This window comes from Cadophora gregata, assembly GCF_030347475.1.
Source record: "Cadophora gregata isolate MNR1 chromosome Unknown scaffold_14, whole genome shotgun sequence".
Classification (NCBI taxonomy): domain Eukaryota; kingdom Fungi; phylum Ascomycota; class Leotiomycetes; order Helotiales; family Ploettnerulaceae; genus Cadophora; species Cadophora gregata.
The window spans coordinates 1643595-1662732 of record NW_026695937.1 but is presented as its reverse complement, the minus strand read 5'-3'; the positions used below and the strand labels follow the sequence as shown (position 1 = coordinate 1662732).

At 47.8% G+C, this 19138-nt stretch overlaps 11 protein-coding genes across 11 annotated transcripts; 4 read left to right on the top strand and 7 right to left on the bottom strand.

The window, feature by feature from the left end:
* Positions 1–160: 160 nt before the first annotated feature.
* Positions 161–1029, bottom strand: ONS95_004573 (uncharacterized protein). Its single transcript, XM_058497938.1, has one exon. It carries the CDS (start codon positions 773–775, stop codon positions 359–361), a length of 417 nt encoding a protein of 138 aa, XP_058352669.1. The 5' UTR covers positions 776–1029; the 3' UTR covers positions 161–358.
* On the bottom strand, positions 857–1301 carry ONS95_004572 (uncharacterized protein; the record flags this gene model as incomplete). The annotated part of the gene is made up of 2 exons (XM_058497937.1): positions 857–1077; positions 1208–1301. 2 exons carry the CDS (start codon positions 1299–1301, stop codon positions 857–859), a joined length of 315 nt encoding a protein of 104 aa, XP_058352668.1.
* Positions 1302–2604: 1303 nt separating this feature from the next.
* ONS95_004571 (uncharacterized protein) lies at positions 2605–4747 on the bottom strand (the record flags this gene model as incomplete). The annotated part of the gene is made up of 1 exon (XM_058497936.1): positions 2605–4747. The coding sequence occupies exon 1, from the start codon at positions 4411–4413 to the stop codon at positions 2605–2607; it is 1809 nt and encodes a 602-aa protein (XP_058352667.1). The 5' UTR covers positions 4414–4747.
* A 386-nt stretch (positions 4748–5133) lies between these two features.
* Positions 5134–6689, bottom strand: ONS95_004570 (uncharacterized protein; the record flags this gene model as incomplete). The annotated part of the gene is made up of 3 exons (XM_058497935.1): positions 5134–5820; positions 5884–6573; positions 6633–6689. The coding sequence occupies 3 exons, from the start codon at positions 6687–6689 to the stop codon at positions 5134–5136; spliced, it is 1434 nt and encodes a 477-aa protein (XP_058352666.1).
* A 723-nt stretch (positions 6690–7412) lies between these two features.
* On the top strand, positions 7413–7946 carry ONS95_004569 (uncharacterized protein; the record flags this gene model as incomplete). Its single annotated transcript, XM_058497934.1, has 1 exon — positions 7413–7946. One exon carries the CDS (start codon positions 7413–7415, stop codon positions 7944–7946), a length of 534 nt encoding a protein of 177 aa, XP_058352665.1.
* Positions 7947–8921: 975 nt separating this feature from the next.
* Positions 8922–10424, bottom strand: ONS95_004568 (uncharacterized protein; the record flags this gene model as incomplete). The annotated part of the gene is made up of 6 exons (XM_058497933.1): positions 8922–9272; positions 9338–9505; positions 9555–9614; positions 9665–9826; positions 9875–10086; positions 10133–10424. The coding sequence occupies 6 exons, from the start codon at positions 10422–10424 to the stop codon at positions 8922–8924; spliced, it is 1245 nt and encodes a 414-aa protein (XP_058352664.1).
* An 888-nt stretch (positions 10425–11312) lies between these two features.
* On the bottom strand, positions 11313–12448 carry ONS95_004567 (uncharacterized protein). The gene is made up of 2 exons (XM_058497932.1): positions 11971–12448; positions 11313–11905 (listed from the first exon to the last, which is right to left on the bottom strand). The coding sequence occupies exons 1-2, from the start codon at positions 12343–12345 to the stop codon at positions 11486–11488; spliced, it is 795 nt and encodes a 264-aa protein (XP_058352663.1). The 5' UTR covers positions 12346–12448; the 3' UTR covers positions 11313–11485.
* A 1117-nt stretch (positions 12449–13565) lies between these two features.
* ONS95_004566 (uncharacterized protein) lies at positions 13566–14991 on the top strand (the record flags this gene model as incomplete). Its single annotated transcript, XM_058497931.1, has 3 exons — positions 13566–14162; positions 14220–14287; positions 14340–14991. The coding sequence occupies 3 exons, from the start codon at positions 13566–13568 to the stop codon at positions 14989–14991; spliced, it is 1317 nt and encodes a 438-aa protein (XP_058352662.1).
* A 429-nt stretch (positions 14992–15420) lies between these two features.
* Positions 15421–16413, top strand: ONS95_004565 (uncharacterized protein; the record flags this gene model as incomplete). Its single annotated transcript, XM_058497930.1, has 2 exons — positions 15421–15659; positions 15759–16413. The coding sequence occupies 2 exons, from the start codon at positions 15421–15423 to the stop codon at positions 16411–16413; spliced, it is 894 nt and encodes a 297-aa protein (XP_058352661.1).
* Positions 16414–16727: 314 nt separating this feature from the next.
* On the bottom strand, positions 16728–18995 carry WBP1 (oligosaccharyl transferase glycoprotein complex, beta subunit). Its single transcript, XM_058497929.1, has 5 exons — positions 18639–18995; positions 18253–18588; positions 18080–18190; positions 17291–18030; positions 16728–17239 (listed from the first exon to the last, which is right to left on the bottom strand). Exons 2-5 carry the CDS (start codon positions 18395–18397, stop codon positions 16808–16810), a joined length of 1428 nt encoding a protein of 475 aa, XP_058352659.1. The 5' UTR covers positions 18398–18588; positions 18639–18995; the 3' UTR covers positions 16728–16807.
* Positions 18701–18988, top strand: ONS95_004563 (uncharacterized protein; the record flags this gene model as incomplete). The annotated part of the gene is made up of 2 exons (XM_058497928.1): positions 18701–18887; positions 18942–18988. 2 exons carry the CDS (start codon positions 18701–18703, stop codon positions 18986–18988), a joined length of 234 nt encoding a protein of 77 aa, XP_058352660.1.
* Positions 18996–19138: the final 143 nt, after the last annotated feature.

The following is a 19138-nucleotide window of genomic DNA, read 5'->3' as shown; positions in this document are numbered from 1 at the left end:
CCTTGGTTCTAATTTTTGGGCTTTCTCGTTGACTTTCTACGCGTAATTAAAAGTCTAGCTTATGCATTTCTTTTCTCTACTACAGAAGGACAGAAGATGTCGTGGATTAAGATTTTACAACTGGTTTTTCGAGACTAAGACTTTGAGAACGGTCAATTTAGGCACTTTTATTCAAATTTTCAGGGCCAGTGAAAGTTTCAACGTATGTTGCCTTTGATAGATACATTCTAAAACCATTGGCACGAACCGCTCTGGTCATGCTGGCTATGCCAAATGCTCCTTGTAAATGCATTAAGCCCAAGTTTTTGGAACCCAGCTTGCAACAATCTCGATCTTTTCCAATCACCTAGAACCCCAGTCATACCACCTCCACCTCCCACTTCGTCAGCGGCACCCTCAACGGCATCGTATTTAGAAAATGTGACAAAGCCCTCATGACAACAATCCTAAGCTGTCTCAAATGAATCCCCTTATCCAATTCACTCAATCCAGCAATCAACTCCTTCGACTTCTCATCTAGCTCCAATCTATAATCTCTAATCTCCGCAAACCAGAACAGCAAAAGCGGAAAGCTCATACCCACCTCCTCCTTATAGACCTGCTGAACGCGTTGAACATATTGTAGCTGGTAGTGCTTGAAGTTGTAATCGTAGATATGCTCTGATCTGCAGAGGTGTTCGGTTCCAGGGAGCTTCTCCACTAGGAATATGTCGCAGCTGTAGTTGACGTAGAGGTGGGTACCGTGGCATTTCATCGCAATTTTCTTTGCTTGCATGAGCTCCTCCCTGGGTGTAAGGGACCAGTCGATGGACTCCCGGTCAGGATAGAGCTGGGCTTTCTCGTAGCAGCGCTTGTACTATTTGGATGCTATGGCGTTGGATTCGCGGCAGGCGCCGATGATGCCCGGGTGCTTGGGTTGTCCTGGTACGCGTGAGTCCCAGGTTTGGTTGAAGGATGGAGAGCTGCGGTCGAGTTCGATGAGTTTGATGAAGCGGGGTTCAAAAGCTGCGAGTGTCCAGATCTGCTCTCGGATTTCATTGGGTAGGTTGCCGAAGAGGGTGAACTGCTGGAGATCGACTATCGACGAAGAGGAATCAGTCATGCTGATAGTTCACTTTAGAGCTTAAAAGGCAAAAGAAGAGCGCATCCTCTAGAATATAATGTCTCTTCGAATATTAGAGAAGGTTGAGGGAGAATAGAGACCTACCTGGCCCATGTTTAGGGATGGCGAGTGGTGGAATCTGAGCCAGGAGGCTCTTGACTCGAGAGATATCTGGAGTAATCTTCGTGATTTGTGCCATGAAAGCTTATAGCAAATCAAGCTGTGTTCTTGGAAACACTGATTAGTTCAGATCGACTTTGTCGGTGGAATATTTTGTAGTTGCAAAATGCCATGTGACGTCTTTGGAGACTGTTCTTTCGGTGCAGATTCTTACCTCCGTCCTGCCTGCCAAAGGTGAAGAGATCTCTAAGTGCAAGATTTCAGAAACCAATTAACTTGGAGCTGTACTTCAAGGCGTGCTGAAATTACTTACCCGATTTAGTTTCACCTTGCAGTCTCATGGTCGATAGAATAGTAACGGCGCTAACTTCATTTGGATTTGGAAATAGGCCGCTTTGGTATCAGGTCAGAGCCGATTATCGGTGCTATTGAGGAGACGATCCGAGTGAATGAGTATCTTACCATCAAGTGGAGAGCTTTTTCCTCTCCAATGTGATTGAACAGTGGCTCGCACGCTCACTTTCCTGAGACAACGTCTCGCATGGCTCGCAGATCGAGATCTTCATCATGAGAGGCCAGTATCAAGACATTGAGTACTACATACTGGGGCAGAGCCTTTGTTGTGATATGTTCGGCGATGGTGAAGTGTAATTGATTGCTGTTGCTTCAAATAGATCAGAGATTGATGCTGGAAGTGTAGGCTGGCACAATTTATATGTACACTTGAAACTGGTCGAGAGACATGCACCATGTACTAGCTATACTCAAGTTGCAGACATTCTTGTTCTGTGACTCCTTCTCCAGACCAATGAATCATCGTTCCACTATCAAAACATTAGCTGACACTCATTCATCCCAAATCTCTCTCTGCGCCATAGGGAGGAACCACCGTAGCGACTTCCAAATCAATATATCACCCCTCTGCAACGCACTAACTTCTTGCCCGAACTCCAATTGCTGCATCATTGCAAGAATGTCCTCCAAATTGTTTAGAGAAGGACAACCGGGACACTTTGTGGAAAGCAGCAGTCGCGCTAGTCCTTGAGTAAATTTCCTAGAATGGTCAAGACTGGTTTTTATGGCATTGGCCCTTAGGGACAAGGCAGAGAGAAGGATGGTTGAATGAGTAGATGAATTATTGAAATGATTAAGAATAGGCGTGGTCGGTATTTTTGTTTTTGTTTTTGTTCACATTTTGTTGATCCCAAACAAGATGAAACAATGCAAATTCGACGTATATATAAGTATGGTTGACGAGCGCAGGTAGGTGAGATTCAACAAGACATCGTGGTCCAGAGAATTCATAGGTACATAAACACACAAAGTTGGCGTAACAGGTCCCCTGATACGGTTACCTGGAGCCGCATCCAAACAACCACAGCCTACCCAACCCTCTTCAACGTCACCCTATTAGCTCCAGGCTCAACAGAAACCGCCCTCCCATCACTCCCCACATCAAACACAAACAGCGACATTCCAACACCTCCATACGTAAGCCCATCCACTTGCAGCCAATCCCCACTCGTTTCAACCATCTTCAGGAACGGTCCCAAGAACGACCTAGGTGGGTATACCACCTTTCCAGGAACAGCTCGGAAGGCTATTTGTCCAGATTTCTGGATCGAGGGGAGGAGCTTAGCTGTTTTGCCGCCTGAGACGTAAAGGAGAAGGGGCATGAGATTGGTCCCGTTGCTGATGTATGATGTGATGTATAATCCTGGGTCGATGGATGAGTCGTTGTATGTGATGGTTATTGAGGAGTTTAGATTTGGGTCGCTCGATGCAAAGGTGCCAGCAAAGTTCTGGGCTGCTTCAGCTGCGGCTTGAGCTTCGAGAGCGGGCATGATGGTTGTGGTGATAAGGTCTGCTATCGTGGTAGCGAGTGCTGATCTCTCTAGGATATATCCTGAGCCGAGGACGTTGAAACCAGCTTCATAGTCTGGAATAAGACATGTGAATGCTGTGTAGTTCCCGGAATCACCTAGCTTTGTGTAAATATCAGACACCGCTCCAGTACCTGGGTGTTCGTATCTGTAGATCTCCCAGGGAGCTCCGACGGAGAAGTCTAGGGCTGCAGTGTGTGACACAGGCTTCATCCATTCCCTTGTTTTGATGGGAGACAGAAGCGCGGAGTTCAGTATGGCTGTTCCGAATTTGGCAAGGTCGTTTAGGGTAGAATATAGACCGCCAGACCCAATCGAAACGCCACCCTGTGCAGCCCATAGTGTGCTATCATTTGCTGCCACGACGTATTGTGACCATTCCGACCTGGGCGGCGATACCGATTTGGATCTTGACATTCCTAGAGGTCCAAAAATGAGTTCGGGATAGACATCAGCCAGTGGTTTGCCAGTGATATTAGCGAGCGCAATTCCGAGTAGAACAAAATTTGAATTGGCGTATGCTGATGTTGTCCAGGGTTCGAAAGCAGGAGGTCGACCCTGGTTCGCTACGAAGACTTGCCGAGGAGAGCAGGCTGTGATATCTGGATTTAACAAGCACGGAAGGTATGGTTCGACCTCCTCGAGAGTCAGAGGTGGCAGTCCGTACGCGTCCGGATTGGGAATTGGACTCCCGGTCAGAGGGTCCGGAATGATAGCAAGATCAGAGAACCAGGGTGCAGCGTCGCGAGGTATACCTGATATCTGAGATGCGAGAGCACGGAGTGACACTTTTTCCCAATGAGTGTGTAGGACAGAGTCATCATCGGTACTGTTCAGCGAGGAACTTGAGATCCCAGGAATGAAGTTGGTGATTGGCTGTTCCCACTGCTCGTCGTCGAAAGATAATAGGCTGGCATAGACAGTGAAGAGTTTCGACACGCTGGCAAGTCGGTAGATGCTATCGCCATCCACATCATGCGTTCCTGGTCCAGTCTTCGCTTCGTCGGAAATATGATGGTATTGCAGAGCTTGGGCAGCTGGGTCATGAATTGAGAACATGCCGATTGAAAATGTAATCTCCTTCAGTCCAGTGAACAGGGATGAGGTTCCATCGCTTGCTGTTCCGTTGGAATTGTCTCTTTTCAGATATGAGTCAAGAGTTGTTGAGATGTTCTTCCATCCAGCAGGCACGATGCTTGAGTTGCTAGAAAGATCTACAGGGAACGGATATCGTGGACCAAGGTAGTCACCGTAACAGATTCCTGCGAGTGATGAAAGGATGAAAAGATCTTGAACGGAGAACCTCATGTTGCAAGCTAATCAAGAAGAAGTGATTATTGTGACAGGTGAACTTGGAGTACTAAAATAATGAGGTTATTCCACCATATTTATCCGCTGAAGCCAGCGGCGCATACAATCGTGAACTTGTTCCATGACGTCTAATTTCCAGGCACTACACGGAGATCGGAAATGAAATGAGGCGAAGCAACGAGACAAAGTTGTGAGAATGACCTCAAAACTGTTGCCTGCAGGTCTTCTCAACATCTGTGCCTTGGCTTTGCAGCCTCGTGGTACATGAGATCGGGGACAAGCGTCCGATGGAGACCAACCACGATATATGCGCCGCTGGAATAAAGTTAAGATTGCGGCTAAGCAACGAAAGAAGGTGCTTAAGGTTGCGGGAGGATCTGGAAGTGTAAGCACCAGGCCGCAAGAGGAAGGCGATGTTGCCCCTGCTGGAGCTAGACCAGAAAGGTAGTATGTAGCGCTCGGGACTTGGCATGTTTTGGGGGCATATCAGAACAACATCATACTGGGAGACGATGCAAAGTACTGATGGACACTTTAGAGTGACGCAAACCTGAGCCTATGCTTAGTCTGTCCATTTTACAACAAACCTGTTAACATGCATGTGTTTGTGAAATGTTGTAAAATATATATTTTGTGACTGATGTGCGTGCCTGCTATGTGTCTATCCAAAACAAGGAGGAGAGATCTATTCGCTCAAACGCGGTATCGGTGACACTCCTACATGACAATACACTCTTGGGGTGTAGCAATTGGGTCTTGAGCTGCCATCTGAGTGCCCAGCGTAGTGAGCTCAGGAAGACACTGGCTGAGACATCCGTCATTCAGCTTCCTCTCAATCCATCGAGCTATTTCCTTCCAGTTTGCAATTGCAAAATCAGCCTGATATTCATCCATCAATTCTTCCGCCCTCTTTCTCTGCGCCATGTCGCTGGTAGCAGCCCACGCACAGACGAGAGTGGTAGGCGCTCCACTCGAGCCTAAAGGTCGATACTGCCTTGCATCCTCAGCCAATGTGATGGTTTCACTAACGAGTAATGTGCATTCGTCAAGCATTCCCATGAAATTGTCGACGCTAAAAGAACGGAGGAGAACGTTCAGTATCATAGCGAAGGAAAGTTGAATGCCGTAAACAGTCTGATAGCGAGAGTGAATCGTCCTGTCGATATCTCCAGCTTCTACAATATTGGCGAGGAATGCTCGAATTTTGGCTAGTTCCGGTGCCATTGACCCGTAGATGAATTGCATTTCTACCAGATTTCCTTGCGGATTAGAGATGAACTCTGATATTTTGGCCATATTTCCCAACTTCAGACTTTGCATGGGGCAGGCGGCGTCCCGAGCTTGGGTTAGCTTCTCGAGCCATGGGTGCAGCTGGATGTTTGGTTTCGCAATACTTTCCACGATCTGAAAGTCATGTCATTAGTTTAGATGTCAATATGCGGGGATCCTTGGAAAAAGTCAACGTACAACTGGTACACATAACGTCATGAGAAGCTCGTCTTCGAATGTGGCTTGAAAGTCCTGAGGCTTGACATTGCTGAGAAGATACGCAAATGCCTCTCCATGGCTAGTGCAATCATCCTTTTCTCCAACCCATCCCTGTAACGTCTCATCAGTGTTCTGTACCTGCATATGTCTCAAAGATCTTAAGGTACTAACTTGGCAAACCATCATGAGATACATGGCGCATAGAGTATTTGCAGATCCCGCTTCGACGGGGTCATTCAGCGTATTCCTCAGCACCTCTAGCGCATCCACGTAATGCTCGAGTGATTCTACCGTTTTACTTCTCGTGTGTACAGCGGAATAAGTGCTGGTTACAGCTCGAACCGACGCATCAAGAGCGGCATTGGTTCCAAGTCGTCTCGGAATGTCCTTTATAAATGTCCCATAGACCCCGAGATCGTACCGCACATCTGTGATCCGAAGTGCAGAACAGAAAGCCCCCATGATCATTGTAGAGTCATTGCTGGGCGACCAAGATATCCTCTCGTACGCAGGTAACTGTGGACGAGGTGAACTTGGGTCTGATTTGGGCTTGCATACAACTACTTGGGATTGAGATTCATCCACAAACTTGAATCGCCTTTGACCGGACCCAATGCAGGGTATCTCGAGCCGGGTACATCTAGAGCATGACGGCTTCGCTTGGTCACACTTTCTTTTATGGTTAGCAGGAGCCCGTGGCTTGATCGGCTCGGATCGGTGTTGCCAACCTTCTTCTTCTGCTTTCGGCACGCTTCGCATCCGCGACCAGACGGAACTCCGGGCATATTGGCGCTACGATCAACTCGAATTGGATGCGGGGAAGTATTGGAATGGGTTGATGGAGTATATACCCTTTGATGCCTCTCCCCTGATCAGCCTTACGGCGACGCCGACAGGGGAGATCAACAGCCAAGTCGTTGCCTTCTGACAAACGCTCGCCAAGAGCCCGTGATTTCACGTCAGATAGAGATGTTTGTCCGACGGAGGGAAATACTGCAACGAATGAATAGCCAGCACTTACGATGCAAATGCTTGTTTCTTTTTCTGGCCGCGGGCCATAGGGCTGGATGGAGTAACGGCGGTTAGTGAAGACAGAATTCGTGGATCTGGCTGGTGGAAGGAGAGATGTGGTCATTCTGCACCGCCCAGCGAGCGGAATTAAGCGAGCGGTCCATACAACCAAAAGGGGTTTAGTGTGGGGCTATCCCAAGATGGTGGGAGCACGCCGTTTGTTGGACCAATAGTTACACATGTGATGCTTGGAATCAATGTGCTTTCGCAAGGCTGGGGAATCTAAGCCTTCGCCGAGTGAGAGATATATATGTCCCATCTGAAGAGCAACATAGAATTCTGAAAAATCATCTAGCAAATCAAGCTTTGTCTGACTGTCAAACACTTTCTCGCCAAACAAGTCAACAACAACACCAGCGTCACTCCACCCATCACAACCTTCACAGAAAAGTATCAAGCAACAACCGACAAAGCTACCAATATCAAGCTTTTCAATCATGAGCAAAGACACCATGAGTCTCTCTAGCGAGCAACCCCAGCCACGACTGCAACCAAATTCCAACACCACGACACCATCAACGCAAGCTCCGATCCTCCAAGTCAACTTCTCCTGGCGAAAATTCGAATCCCTCGTCTCTGAGAAACGCCCAGGAGATCAATCACCCAAGCCCCTCTATATAGTAGACTACCACACCCTCAAACTCAAACCCAAACTCATCTTCAAATCCGCCACCGACAACCTCTCCACCTTCGGCCTCGGCGTCCTCCACCCCATATCCATCAACTGCGACTGCGAGATCCGCGGCAAGCCCGTCGAGCTCCAAGCCACCAGCCGCCTGAAGACGCAGTACATGCACCTCTCTCACAACTTCTCCGACACAGACGAGCCCGTGCCCATGACATGGGCCAGCGCCTGTAGTTTCAAGACGTGGGATTTCGTGTGTCTGGATCAGAACCAGCAGCCTGTGGCGAAGTTCGCTGCGAATGTGTGGGCTGTTAAGAAGTTGGGGAATATTGAGTTCTTGGGGTAGAAGACTGCGATGAGTGAGGCGGCGAGAGAGGAGATTGTGATTATGGGGATTACGCTGTTTTCTTGCATGATGTGGAGGATGAATAATTTCTTTAGCTTGTTTGGGATGATTGCGAAGCCGGCGAAGGTGGAGGATTATATACCGGTTGAGGGGAAGGAGACGCCGAAGGATGTGGATTATGCGAGCGATGATGGAGCTCGAATTTCAGGGGAGAAGGAGAAAGTGGAAAGTCGAGCAGAGCCTGTCATACACTAAGGGGGACCTGGATGCTGGATTTTTTCTGTAATTTTACCAGGATTGTCTTTTTGGTAGCGGGAGTTTATGTTAGCCTGTGAATAGACTTGTTTTGCTTTCCTACATCGTTGTCATTATCATGCCAGGCTTGCCTCCTCAATATCTTGGTGCTGAAAGACCAAGGCAACAATGACCCAAGCAAAGAAATTTCCAGGTTAATAGCCATTTGAAAATTGGTGGTAAAAAACTCTAAATCATATCTCATTTCTATTGATGAACAAGAGCGGAAATAAAACCTAGGCAAAGAGAAATCATCTTCGGGTTGTACCTAGGCTCGAACCGGGGTCGAACCGCTTCACGAACAAATGGAATTAAGCGAGCAGACCCACCTCTAGTTTCCTCGTCACATCCATTGGGATCAAGTTCCACCGCATAAAGAATCGCCCTAACCTTAATCTAAGAAAGAGACATGTCACTAGAAGCTTGTAAGGGCCTCGAAGCCATTGCACACGTCAGAGGCGGTGGTAGCAGCTCAGTTGATTATGTTCAAAAATTCACGACATATGAAACACCTAGATCGGAAGTAAATTTATAGTCGATAGACGACGTAAAGCTTGTTGAAAGCTAAAGTGAGATGGGCTCACATATAAAAGAAAAACTCATGAATTCATTCATTCCATCATAAAAGCCCATCCTCATCCCGGCATAATTTCACCTTCTTTTAGAGCTTCGGCAACTCATCTACTGAGTAGGACGATACGACGCTCCAGGGAATTGATTAAAAGCACTCTGATTGAACGTGTTCAAAGCCGGACAATTCAACAGCTGTGTCACAGGTGACACATACTGATTGACAAGCGCCAGCACCGGCGCAAGATTCGAGACAATGCCTTGGAGGACGGAAGGAATAGCCTGTTGAGCTGCCTGGAAGAAGAAGCAACCGAGGTTGTTGCCTTGAAGAAGAGTGACGCTGTTGAAGACACCGCCCGTGATGTCGCCTGGATCGACGCCAACGAACGAGTTGGTTGTGCCGGTGTTACCACCGAATTGCACGATTTCGGGATATTTGGTGGCGAGGATTACGACGTCGGCCTGGAGGAAGGATCAGTTGATTGATGGGGTGGTTTACAGGGTGTTTCTTGGGGTGTGTTACTTACAACTGCTGGAATTGCTCCGTATGGGTTCGAAGATGGACGCTTATACCAATTTTGAGGTATTTTCTCGTGTCCAGGGGTCCAGACGTGAGCGTTATCTGGACCTGTAATCGAGAAGAAACTCTTCAGTGTTTCGCGAGTGAGTGTTCCTTGGATATTGTCTGCAGAATGCTGCAATATCGTCAGATTGAAAGTGATTAGCATCAGGAGTGAAACTTACATTGCTCATCAGGTTGATGATGAAGTGATGGGCGATGGGAGGAACGAGTCCTGCGAAGGGCTAATTCATTCAGTCATTATCACTTTGTTTTGTATGGACGGGTCACTTACAGCTGAGAAGTAATATGGATTATTCTCAATCGAGAAGCTATGGACATATTTGTTGTGGTCGCGGAGGTCGTCAAGCGTGTAGGTCGTGGCTCGATTGTATAAAGAATCGAAGCGAGCGAGGTTGAGGGATGTGGCATCGCCGTTGTTGAGATAGGCATCGCTCTGCTTCATATCAGTATGTGCTGCCTGAAGATTGGTTGAATGACCTACCCGTGCCGGAGATGCATCACTCTCATATACATTGTGTGAAAAGGATATACCCGAAGGATTGGAAAGCAGACCTCCAAGTAGTCCTGGAGAGTATGAACCGCCAATGGACCAAGTACCCCGGGTGGGGTCACCAGTAAGAGCAATTGCAATGACGGACAGAGCAGCCGCAAACTCGTCCCCGAAGCTGTATGCTTGTCGGAGTCCAGTGACAGCTACAAGATGTCAGTTGAAGTCCACTGAAGGAGAGATAGTGCTGACTTTGAGCAATGGTAGCAATGCCATTTCTTGGGAGAAATCCATGGTTGGCTGCGGCGTTCAAGCCAGGGCATGGACCACGCTTGTCATTCGGACCAGGAGCAATGAACTGATGAGTCGTTCCAGGACGGACATCGACGAATTGGTCTGCGGCATTGAAAGTCAAGCTTGGAATGGGACCAGAGTTCCCTTCCTCAGAGCTAAGAGGAAGATTACTAGGTAGTGACTGCCGAGTGTCTAGCATTCCGGGGAATGCCAGAACGGTATTAATGAATGTAAGGCTTAAAAGGCGCATTTTGAACCGATCGTATGAATGGAGAAACCGACTTTTTCTCAGATAAATCTCAATGGGAGAATCTGTCTGAAGATGGAAGGGCCCCCTCAAAAACCCAGCTGTCTTTTATATCCATTTCGCAACATTGCGTGCTTCATCTCAATCGCATCCATTGCAACTCTTGAATCCTATTTCCAGTATCCTCATATACTGGCTTGATCACGACATGTATCCCACTCACTGCTTGTTGCATTCTGCTAAGCATGGTAGTGGCAACGGACAAATCTGAAGTGACGATCCCATCTACATCAAGCTACATCCAAATCTGTGGCTTGGAGTATGAACACATAAGCATGGGCTATATTTCTTTTCTGCCAACTTTTGGAATTGCAAGAATGCTCATTCGTAAGCTTCGTGGACTCTAACGTCTCTAGTGACTCGAGTCGTGTACCACGGATGATCCACAGTTGCCAAGATATCTTGAGAATGATTTGCGCCTTCCCGCCTTCGAGCATTAAGCTTAATATTCAGAGAACCAGATTGGACGATCTCAGACCGGATCTTTTGAATGCCGGGAGAGTTCCAGGATCGGCAGGTTGTCAAACTGTGGTTGGATATGGATATATCCCGCAGCCTCACCCTCGCATATGTCGCAAATGCGCCGTAAAGCACGACATCGACGGGACAGCCAGAAAATCCCAAAGCCTCGAAAGTTCCCAAAACAAGATTTTTGAGCCCAATTGAGAGCTCGAACGAATGAAAGAGAGACGAAATCTTGGGTGAACACAATTCGTGCTTGCTTGCGCATGAATAGCTACAAGCGCAGATGAGACGGTAGTGCCTTAAGTAAGTCAGAACTGTCTGCACCTCAAGGTAAGCGAAAAATGAGAAAAATCCAGGAACATAAAACTCTTTTGAGCAGATCGTTAGTGATATTGATGCAAAATATATACCAGAAACCTATCACAGAGCAGAAATGTGCTCTTTGTCTTCAGGCTGAGTGGTATCCGATGCTCCTGGCGAACTCTACTGAATCAACCGTTCAAGCCTGATTTCGGACATTGCACCAATCCGAGAAAAGTTCATAGATCCTCAACTCCCGTCATGAACTTCACACTATTCTCCAAGATAATCCTCATAGTCTCCAGCTCCCCTTCGTCTCTGGGTCCGTAAATCATTAAGTATGTCCCAGCAACCGAAAACATGTTAACCCTTCCCAGAAACGGCTTCATACGTGCCAGTCTATGTCTTTCTGCCCAGTTCTTTTCGATCAATAACTTTGCATCCGCAGGAGAGAAGTATAAATGAACAGATGCATCGTGATGGATGTGGCCGATCTCACCACGTGACACACGAGCAGTCTGTGGAATGGGGGAGTCGGGGTCTTGGAGAAAACCGGACTGCACGAATATGGCATCGTGATGTTTTTCATATAAGGATCGTTTAGTTTCGAGGAGTTTGGGGTGCTTCTTGACGATATTATCGAACGCCTCTTTTAATGGCTGAGGGTATGTCAGCCAAGTCATGTGATCAAGAAGTTCCCACGGTGAGCGATGTGTTGACCTACCGCCTTCATTGACTCAGGGGCATTCTGGGTCATCTGTCGATGAGGAGCGATACCAGCTACCTTTGCTCTCCCGCCGCTCCTCGGTGGCAGGTCCAAGATCTGTTGGTGAGCGCCTTCAGACGGATAGTCGCCAGTCCAGGTCACCTCCTTCACGCCCAGAGCGAACGGGCGGACGAGGATAGTTATCACTGCCCATCCGAAGATGTTGTATGGAACGCCACCGCGGCCTAGAGCAAGGAAAGCTCCGTAGTCTTTTATGCACCAGATCACCACTGCTGTGGAAGCTCCGACGAGTGGTATTGTGATGGCGGGGCTCTTGTGAACGAAGTCCGCGAGCCGAGTAGGGTCAAGGCTTTGTACCGTAAGTTTGTTCATGGTGATCACATTCGAGTTGAATGTGGTACAAGCGGATGAGGGCGATGCCGATGATCTTCGATGTTTGATGATCTGGAGTGATGTCTGATATCGCTGGGCGTTGGTACCACTTTCATGTCTGTCGTCTAATAATAACTAACAGTACTAAGTCAAGAAGCGAGCCTGTCTCACCACCAACACCAAGGATAAACAGACAGCATGACAGTAGTCCATAGATTTCCATCCTTTTGTTGCATATAAGAGATATTTGTTGCCAAGACTTCATTTGTGCAATATGCCTGCGAGTAAAATGATTTATTAGGAAATCGACATCCTGTCGAAGGCTCCCGACTTGTGCGGTACCCGAGCCCATGATCCAAATACATGAGGGTGTTATCGGGAAAACATCAGATTGAAACTGTGAGACCGGATTCAGACAGCAAAATGCGCTCTAGAACTATGCGATCTTCTGTATCGCCCCAAGGAGATCTGATTCAGCGGTGGCGCGTACCCTCTACCTTTCCAAGAACCCTACAGCCTCGATTTCTACGAGAACACTTTGAAACATTAGGAACACCAAGATCCTGGAGTCAGAAATCTAGATTATGAGTAGCCCAAGCTCGTCAAAGGCTTTAGGCTTTCTCTGCCTTGAGATCCGACAATTGCACTTTTACCCCATCACGACTCGCCTATTTTGCACTCAACCACACCAATCAAACTCTCAATCCACCAAACGAGGCAGACTTGAGTATCGATTCCGATCTTTTTCTCAGCCTCAATCAATATCACAACAGTCCACCTTGGGCACCTTCGGTGTTACCAATTTCCTCATCATGTGCCCTGTAACACACGACGGCGGTGTCACAATCCAATTCAGGCTGCTATGCAGCCTCGCTCAAGATGTACGGCTGTCTGGTTGGGGAAGAAGATCTTCAGGAGACGACATTGTCTCGGGAAGATGCGTGCGGAGGCTGGAAAGGGGAGTATTGGATAGAGATGGGACATTTTTGGGGGACATTTGTCATGAAATTCGGATGAGTCTCTGTCGAGCCTTGGACTAGAGGCTGAAAATGGTTGTCGACTGAATTTGTATAAGTATGGACCCGAACGTCTCAACAGGCACAAGACAGTTCTCACATCGTTTTCCATTGCATCTTCTGAACGAATTCAAATTCGATTAGCATCTCCCTCGATAAATCTTTTCTCTTCACCAGACCTAAGGCTGAACAAGATCGGGAGCTATGAAGGACTTCAGAGTCCTCTCCTTCTGGCCTTGGGGCATCATCAATCTCCTCATCGCCGTCCCTATCTCTGCGACTAATGGCAACATGCACTCCGCGAGCATTCCTCAAGACCACGTTCAGCTTGTTCGTCGTCAAGATCAATCGAGTTCTAGCGGGACCCCCGCTCTTTTCGAAGACGCATCCAAATACCCTTCCTTCCCATCAAAAGATACAAGCCCGGACTCCACATCCACGAAAAGCAGCATCGAATTCACCGTCTCAGGGCAAACACTGGCGCAAGATGTCGAGTGTAAAACTTGTTCTGCTCAAGGCGACATCTCTATTCAAGAGGCCAGTGATAGTAGCAGTGATAAAGACTCTTCCAAATGGTCTCTCCTAGCTTCAACCACTGGTATCTCGGCACATGTTGAACTCGGAGCGAAGCTTAGACCTGCCGCAGATTTGTTGTCATTCGAGGTATCAGTGAACGAGATTGAGCTGGATGCAATTGAAGTTGGTGGGCTCGTTGTGGTGGCACCAAAAATTGTTGTGGAGGTCGTCGGGATTGCTAACGTGTCTGCGGATGTAGACTTTTCGGGAGGGTTTGACTTCACGGTAAGCGAAACAAATCTCCGATGTACCAATTTATTATACTAACAAACCATTCTCTAGGTACCCGACGAGGCGTCTATCAGCATTACCATTAATGGAACAGACTTAGATGCGAGTATTCAGGGCTTGTAGGTTTTTCACTTACCGGACAAGCAGTTTCTGAGTACTGACACATGTCAGCAATGGCACAAAAATAACTCAGCTCCCCTTCAGCGCCAACATCTCCAATCCCGAAATATCAATGTTTTTGGGGCTACGTTTCAACCTCCTTCTGGCTGTGAGCCCATTATCCAGCCTGCTACCTTCAGTCTATGCCGGCATATACATAAACCTTCCCGACGTCATTATCTCCTCTTCACTAGTGAGTAACAGGAATGCAAACTGCGAGGAAATAACATCAGATGAAACGGATGCTGCTTTGCGAGTCCCCTTTCCGAACTTGTTGTTCGTCAACTCTACGGCTTTTGCCGATATCGGCGGTACAATTGGATATGATATCCCGGGAAAGGGATTTGACTTCAAGGATGCAGAGCTCGACGGAGAGGTAGAATTTGCATTACCAAGTCAGTGCTTGGAGTGGAGCACCTCTTCTGAAGGGGGTGGAAGATTTGGCAAGCCAGATACTGAAGCTCTCACGAAAGGGAAGGCCGATACCGACTTAGCAACAGCTTCTACGACAGGAGCCGCGCAGGGTTCTTCTCCGACTTCTGGGTCTTCTTCTCAGAGATCGAGCAATGCTGCTGGCAATGTTTTGATTGTGTGGAATGACATGTCCATTGCCTATATAGCAATGTTGACTCTGGTGTTGGCGGCTTTTGGTGCTGCCCTGTAAAAATCTTAACACGATCTTGAGTAGCTTGAGTAGTGGTTGCTATAGATAAGGAATGAACGAACTCGCTAGAGAATCATCAAGCTGTAGCTATCCACAATGCACCTAATTATCTCGATTTTTTTGCTGGACTTCAACTTGTGCCTAATGAACAAAATAAAGCTTCCTATGTACAACACTACTGATGAGTCCAGTCAATGGAGGAAGTAAGCTTTAGGATAATACGCTGATGAAATAAGCTCGCGAAGAATACCGCTTTGAGGAAAATCAGGTCGTCAGCTCAAGCATCTGCAGCTGACTGTCCCGGAAGCGAGACTGTGCCACTAAGCGACTGGTCATGATCAAGCCTTCACCATCTTGATTGTATCATACTCGTGCATGATCCATCTGTGTCTTTCATCGACTTTGCATAGCAGTATTCAGAACAGTGAAATGCCATACCCAATCCAGGCCGTCGCTGTAGCAGGCGTAACAGGCAACACTGGCCCGACAGTCACCAAAGCACTCGTCGATGCTGGCTTCAGAGTAACAGCTCTTACACGTTCAACCACCAAAACAGAAGCTCTCGGTGGTCTAGATATCAAGATCACAGAAGTGAATTACCTCTCTCATGAATCTCTCGTGTCCGCACTCCAGGGAATCGATGCGGTGGTGGTTTGTGGAGTGGGAATGTATGTCCTCGCCTCCCGCGTGCTCTCCATATCATGTTCTTCTTATACCATAAGATCAGGCGATTAATTGAGGCATCGCAATGACTGACAAACTTCCAGGCTCCCCGAGCAAACAAATCTAATAGACGCCTCCATCGCTTCGCACGTAAGCCATTTCCTCCCCGCCGACTTCGCCAGCGAGCTCGACACACCAGCAAAGCGCAACCTGCGAGTACACAGAGATAAAGTCCTCACTTTAGACTACTTGCGCGCTCGTCAATCTCAAATTTCGTACACTAGTATTCATACTGGTCCATTGCTAGACTACCTCCTCAATATCGGCGTGCTTGTCAACCTGAAAGGTCGCAGTATCACGCTATTTGACGATGGAGAGAAGAGATTCAGTACCACGACCATGGGCACAGCGAGTAAAGCCGTAGTTACTGTCTTGAAGAATGGTGAGAAATTCGCGAATCGAAATGTGAGAGTTCACGATGTTGTGATGAGTCAGAACCAGCTTTGGAGCCTGGCGAAGGAGATTGTGCCCGGTACGGAGTGGAGCGTTACGAAGATGAATACGGGGGCTTGCGCGAAGCAGGCTGAGGAGGCGTTTAAGTTGGATCCGGATAGTAGGATGGGGATTCAGTTGGAGAAGGTGGTGGGCGTGTTTGGGAAGGAGCATAGTTCGGATTTTGGGGAGGCGGATAATGCGGAGTTGGGGATTGCAATTATGACTGAGGGGGAGTTGAAAGAATTGCTGGCGAGGTTTGTTTGAAAATCATCACTTGTGTTGCCATCTTGGAACCAGTGTTTGTGCCGCATGTGGTCGCCCACTTTTCCTTGTGTTTTGTTCAGACGGAAAGCTCCTCCAGCATTGAGATATATAAGTATTTGGTCGTTAGTGGAAAGCACCGCTAAGTCAATGGAAACTGGAAGTGTACCTGGACCACTTGCCGATCTTGACTCTGGGTCATGAAAATAATGAGCTGAAAGCGGTAAACTTGAGAATGTGGCCTCGCACTGACGGTCTTTGACAAGAGCGATGAAGAATCGCACGATGCCCGATGGTATGCAGAAACTCAAAATCGATGACATTGTATCTATGCCCTATACACTTTTAATTTTGTAATCATACAGATACAGGACCCCAAACCATCCTGACCCCCCAACTATTGGACTTTCTTTCCACTAGTCGTCAACTTCAAAGGAACGGGCTTGCTCCATAACCATAGAGCAACAAATGCAACCCATCCAGTGACAGTGACTCCAATACCCGCAATCCAAGGCCATGCGCCACTAATAACCCAACTCCTTGGCCATTCATCGTGAGCGAAGTGGCGTACGGTGACCGTGTTCTTTTCTTCGATATTGGTGTAAAATGGTCGCTTGTAGTTGACTTTGAAATTGAAGATTCCGTGTTGGTCGGGAAGCTTAAAGCTTGCTGTGTATTGTCCCCAGCCAGATGAAGATTTGACATTTTGAAGTGGAAGTCGGTGGAATGGCGAGAGCATGGAGAATTCGAGCTGAATAGAATCGCCCGCCGGGGGAACAAACGGTCGGTATCTGTCCCAAAGATATTCTCGGATCTCAATGTTATATGTCTATGGAAACTTTAGCATCATAAAGTCCACCGACGGGGAGGGTAGACGTACCACATCATTCTTGACTCTGTATATCTTTGGGTTGGTAACATTGCTCCTGACACCACTTTCATTGAGGTAGTGTTCGACGTTGAAGACTTGTAGAACTCCAATCTCTCCAAAAGTCCAGCCAGTAACTTCCTTGATGAATTCCTGGTTGACTGTTGATACGGTCTTGGCATCAGTTCCAACACCGCCCAATCCAACACTTCGCTTGACCTTAGCATCAAACCACTTGTCCTCGAGCATCTCTGCTGATCCAATCACGGTGAAGCGCGCAGAGTTGCGTGCCTGCATAGTTGTGATCAAGGACAATTGTGGGCCAACGGCAAATGGATCCTCCACACCCTCAACATCATCCTTGGGGTTGTATGAGTATGCAGATCGGGGAGCTCGAAGGATTGGTGTCAAAAGTGGACTAGTGTTTCCAAGAGTTTGTCCAACACCTCTTGGGAACGCAATGACATCTCCACCCTTTCCATCGCCCTTGAAGAAGTTCTGGACATCTGGTCGGATGGCGTCTGGTCGGGGAAGTAAGATTACATCGTGCTGCTCGGAAGCACTAAGGGTATCGTAGTTGAAGTGGTCTACTACGAGAGCATTGCGGTCTGTAGGGAGGTGGATGTCGAGCTCGAGGAGGAGAGATACGAGGGAACTTGGTGTCGGTACCGAGGAGGACAAAGTCAACATAATATTCCCGCCGCCATTGATGAAATCGAGGAGAAGTTTCGGAGTAAGATTTGGTCCGAGTCCTGCTACCTGTTAAAACATTTCCAGTTACTGCGCGGTTTGACTGCATACCCTTCGACTTGGAGGGGAGAATAAGGACATGGTCAAATGCCCTCTCTCCCAAGTGGAATAGGGCAAGCTTCTCGTTCTTTGGTGATTCAAATGTGAGTGAAAATCCTCTATCTAAAACGGAAACAAGGTTAGCGTTGTTCCCGATTTCAATTGCAGACATTGGAAGCTCTTACCTTCTAAATCGGCAATATATTTCGAGTATTTGGACTTCTCTGCCAATTCCTCCAGCACAACCAACGTTCTGTAATCACCTTTCGCATTCAGTGCCTCCACCAGGGAGCCTATCCCTAGGAAAAGCGCAGGTAGTGTCCACCTCATTGTCGTTCTTTGAATATGGGATTCCAACTCTGAATCTGGCTGGGATCTGGATGCTGCGCGTCCTGGAGCTTTAGGAAACGTATGCAATGCCAAGCTGAAGCGGAAGAACCGTTGATCCGCAGAGCTGCACGTGATATTTACGGCCCGAGCTTTGGACTTAACATCGAGGCTTCAACCATTGAATTCGCCCTCTTCCAATACTTCAGCAACACTACACAGAGATTGAAGGGAGGTCGCATACCATCAATTGAGTGAGTGTAGTGCTTTTCGAGCTTTGGAATGATCCTAATGTCCATAGACACGATGTCGACCCTTCCACGATTCTTTTCGCAACCACTGCGGTACCTACGATGGGCAGCGATTGAGAAGCCCGCGATTTTCTACTCGATTGTCATTGGAAGCATGGGACCAGTCACTGTTTTGGTCGTTCCGCCGATCCGCAGAATGTTGGGAGATGGCAAGAGACCGGAGATACCCCTCACATATCCAAGTAGGTTCCAAGGAAAAGGGTAAGACGGGAATCGGAAAAGCTAATCCAATGCAGTTCCAACGGGACCAAGGAAAACACTGGAAGGCTACGATGATGAGTAAAGCGGTGGCATAAATCTACAGGATGGGTGGAATCGGAAGCTGGAGGGATGTACATAGGTCGGCGTTTACAATGGATGCATCAGTCACGATTGGCACACAACACTGCCCCCCCTTCGACGGCAAACAAGTCTGACTCCAGGGATGAGTTGC

Coding starts and splice junctions, on each gene's coding strand:
- ONS95_004567 (XM_058497932.1), bottom strand. CDS start 12,345: ATGAACAAACTTACGGTACAAAGCCTTGACCCTACTCGGCTCGCGGAC. Junction 11,906..11,970: donor CCCCTGAGTCAATGAAGGCG/GTAGGTCAACAC, acceptor ACATACCCTCAG/CCATTAAAAGAGGCGTTCGA.
- WBP1 (XM_058497929.1), bottom strand. CDS start 18,397: ATGAGGTGGACACTACCTGCGCTTTTCCTAGGGATAGGCTCCCTGGTG. Junction 18,191..18,252: donor ATATATTGCCGATTTAGAAG/GTAAGAGCTTCC, acceptor TTTCCGTTTTAG/ATAGAGGATTTTCACTCACA. Junction 17,240..17,290: donor ACAGAGTCAAGAATGATGTG/GTACGTCTACCC, acceptor AAGTTTCCATAG/ACATATAACATTGAGATCCG.
- ONS95_004573 (XM_058497938.1), bottom strand. CDS start 775: ATGCAAGCAAAGAAAATTGCGATGAAATGCCACGGTACCCACCTCTAC.